General features: G+C 45.4%; 1 protein-coding gene across 1 annotated transcript; it reads left to right on the plus strand.

Moving 5' to 3' along the window:
- Positions 1–706: 706 nt before the first annotated feature.
- Positions 707–2,299, plus strand: LOC111400675. Its single transcript, XM_023028067.1, has one exon. The coding sequence runs from the start codon at positions 707–709 to the stop codon at positions 2,297–2,299; it is 1,593 nt and encodes a 530-aa protein (XP_022883835.1).
- The last annotated feature ends 1,138 nt before the right edge of the window (positions 2,300–3,437 follow it).

Below are 3,437 nucleotides of genomic sequence, written 5' to 3' on the forward strand. Positions count from 1 at the left end.
TGAAAAAAATTATCTTTTATTTTATTTTATTTTATTTTCCGGATTTTCCTAGGTTTTTTCTATTTAATCAGTTGTAAGCCCTTAGAGGCAGTAGTTCTTGAATTCAATAAAATCTTCCTTGAGAGTTTTCTCAATTTGTGATTGTTCATCTTCCCTATAATATTTCCGCTACGTCAGTTGGTATCAGAGCCGAAATCGTTCCTTCACCATGCCGCCAAGGAGACGTCCTGAAGCCCGTGATGCCCCGGTAGAGGAGGTACATAGACGTGATGAAGTCGCACAGCTACGTCAACAAGTGGAATTGTTGACACGGCAGATCGCTGCGCTTATGCCGCAGCAGCTTTTTCCTACAGGCCAACAGCTTGAGGATTCCGATGATGAGAATTCGTTTGCACCGCTTGAACAACCATTGGATCTGCCAGTTCACCGGAGAAGGGGTGGTCAGGAGGACAACCGACGTTGGGAATCAGGATTTAAGGTGGATATTCCAGAATTTCATGGTGGGTTAAGCCCAGAGGAATTCTTGGATTGGGTGACTGCAGTGGAGGAGGTCTTGGAGTTTAAAGACGTTCCTGTCGATAAATGTGTGCCTCTCGTTGCAACGAGGCTTCGTGGGTGAGCAGCGGCGTGGTGGCAGCAGACTAAGGTGACAAGATCCAGGCTGGAGAAACCTAAGCTTGCATCGTGGGACAAATTGAAGAAACATATGAAGAAACAATTTCTGCCTTACAATTATGTGCGGACCATGTATCAACAACTGCAGAATCTGCGTCAAGGTGGGAAAACGGTTAGTGACTATACCACGGATTTTTATATGTTGATTACGAGGAACGAGATGATGGAGACGGAGGAGCAGTTGGTGTCATGGTACGTGGGTGGTCTTCATCCCCAAATACAGGATACTCTCAATATGTTTGATCCTGTGACAGTTTCTGAAGCACATCAGAGGGCAATACAGATAGAGAAGCAACAGTCCAGGAAAACTACTAGTCCTTTCATTGCAGGGAATTCTTCTAGTAACCCACAACAGCAGGTGGCACGTCCTGGTAATCCTGCCCAATCTGGTCCTCCTAGAACAAATCCTGCCCAACAACCAACACGTCCTGGGGCTGGTATTCGTTGTTTCGGGTGCGGAGTTATAGGCCACAGGCAGTCTGAGTGCTCAAAGAATCCGCGCAGGGGACTCTTTGTTGATGAGGGAAATGACGATTATGAAAGTCCGCCTGTATTTGACGGTGAGGGCGGAGAAGAAGCAACAGAAGATGAAGAGTTTATGATTGGTGATGTGGGTCAAGCACTGGAGGTGAGGAGGAGTTTCCTGACTCCTTTGGAGAATAACACTGATTGGTTGCGTAATAATATCTTTCAATCAACATGCACTGTTGGAGGGAAGGTGTACAAATTTGTTATTGATTCTGGTAGTTGCGAGAATGTGGTGGCTGAGGAGGTCGTTAAGAAGCTGGGTTTGCAGACTGAGAAACATCCCAAACCTTACAAATTAGCCTGGCTGAAAAGAGGTAATGACGTAGAAGTGTCTCAACGTGCTAGGATCAGCTTCTCCATCGGACCTACCTACAAGGATCAGGTCTTATGTGATGTAGTAGAGATGGATGCATGTCATTTACTATTAGGGAGGTCGTGGCAGTTTGACAGGCACTCACTGCATGATGGATATACCAACACGTACAGCTTTCTGTTTGAGGGAAAGAAAATTGTGTTACTACCGGATAAGGGTTCAGTACAGACAGCTAGGAACAATGCCAATTTACTGACCAGAAAGAAGTTTGAGACAGAGATGGAGGAGTCTGGAGTAGTGTATGTACTGATTGGAAAGTCGGTTGACAGTGAGCATGAAGTCCCTCTCGCAGTTCAGCCATTGCTAAAGGAGTTTCATGAAGTTTTCCCAGAAGAGCTTCCAGGTGAATTACAACCACTATGGGATATTCAGCATCAGATTAACTTGGTGCCTGGTACTGCCCTGCCTAACCAAGCACATTACAGAATGAGACCCACTGAGCATGAGGAGTTGCGCAGGCAAGTTGAGGAGGTTCTGGCAAAAGTACACATCAGGGAGAGTCTTAGTCCTTGTGTTGTTCCTGCTCTTCTCACGTCGAAGAAGGATGGCACGTGGCGCATGTGCGTGAATAGCAGGGCGATCAATAAGATTATGGTGTGTTACCACTTTTCTATTCCCCGCTTGGATGATTTGTTGGAACAGCTTACCGGTGCTTGTGTGTTTAGCAAGTTTGATTTGAATAGTGGGTACCATCATATTCGGATCAGACATGAAGATGAGTAGAAGACCGCATTTAAGATGAGAGAAGGATTGTACGAGTGGTTAGTAATGCCCTTTGACCTCTCAAATGCGCCCAGTACGTTCATGCGGGTTATGAATCAGGCTCTTCGCCCATTCATCGGTAAATTTGTTGTGGTCTACTTCAATGATATTTTAATTTATAGTGCTAATGATGATGATCAAGTCCAGTACCTTCGGGAAGTTCTTTCAGTTCTTCGCAGGGGTAAATTCTATGCTGCAGTGAAGAAGTGTTCCTTTCTCACTGATAGTGTGGTGTTCCTGGGTTATGTGGTGTCGAAGGTGGGGTTAGCAGTTGATACATCTAAAGTAGAGGCGATAAGTAAATAGCCACAGCCCAAAACTGTCACTGAGGTGCGGAGTTCTCATGGCCTTGCTTCCTTCTATCGCAGGTTCATACCGCATTTCAGTAGCATCATGGCACCAATTACAGATTGCATGAAGGATGGGAGGTTTCAGTGGACTCACGAGGCAGAGTCATCTTTCCAATTGATTAAGCAGAAGTTGACTACTGCTCCAGTTTTGGTGCTGCCTGACTTTACCCAACCATTTGAGCTGCATTGTGATGCTTCGAAAGTGGTATCGGTGGTGTGCTGAGTCAGAACAACCGCCCTATTGCATATTTCAGTGAGAAGCTTTCTGGCTCGAAGTCTCGGTATAGTACTTATGATGTGGAGTTCTATGCAATAGTCCAGGCCGTTCGACCTTGGCGTCACTATTTGTTCCATAAGGAGTTCATTTTGTATACGGATCATGATGCCCTTAAACACCTTGGTACTCAGGATAAGGTTTCTGCTCGACATGCCTCTTGGATTGCTTATCTACAGCAATTTACTTTTGTGATCAAGCACAAGGCGAGTGCCCTTAACAAAATTGCGGATGCGTTGAGTAGGCGCCAAACGCTCCTTACAGAAATGCGAGTGGAGGTTCCAGGTTTTGATAGGGTGTGTGACTTATATGCTACTGACCCATACTTTTCCCATGTTGTCCAAAAGTTGCAGGAGGGTGTACAGTCGGAGTTTACATGGGTTGATGGTTTTCTTTTTCATGGAAATCAGTTGTGTGTTCCAGAGGGCAGTTTGAGGTTGAAGATCATTCAAGAGTTGCATAATGAGGGCCATGT

The sequence above is a fragment of the Olea europaea genome, chromosome 10 (genome assembly GCF_002742605.1).
Source record: "Olea europaea var. sylvestris chromosome 10, O_europaea_v1, whole genome shotgun sequence".
In the NCBI taxonomy this organism is placed as follows: domain Eukaryota; kingdom Viridiplantae; phylum Streptophyta; class Magnoliopsida; order Lamiales; family Oleaceae; genus Olea; species Olea europaea.

Coding starts and splice junctions, on each gene's coding strand:
- LOC111400675 (XM_023028067.1), top strand. CDS start 707: ATGAAGAAACAATTTCTGCCTTACAATTATGTGCGGACCATGTATCAA.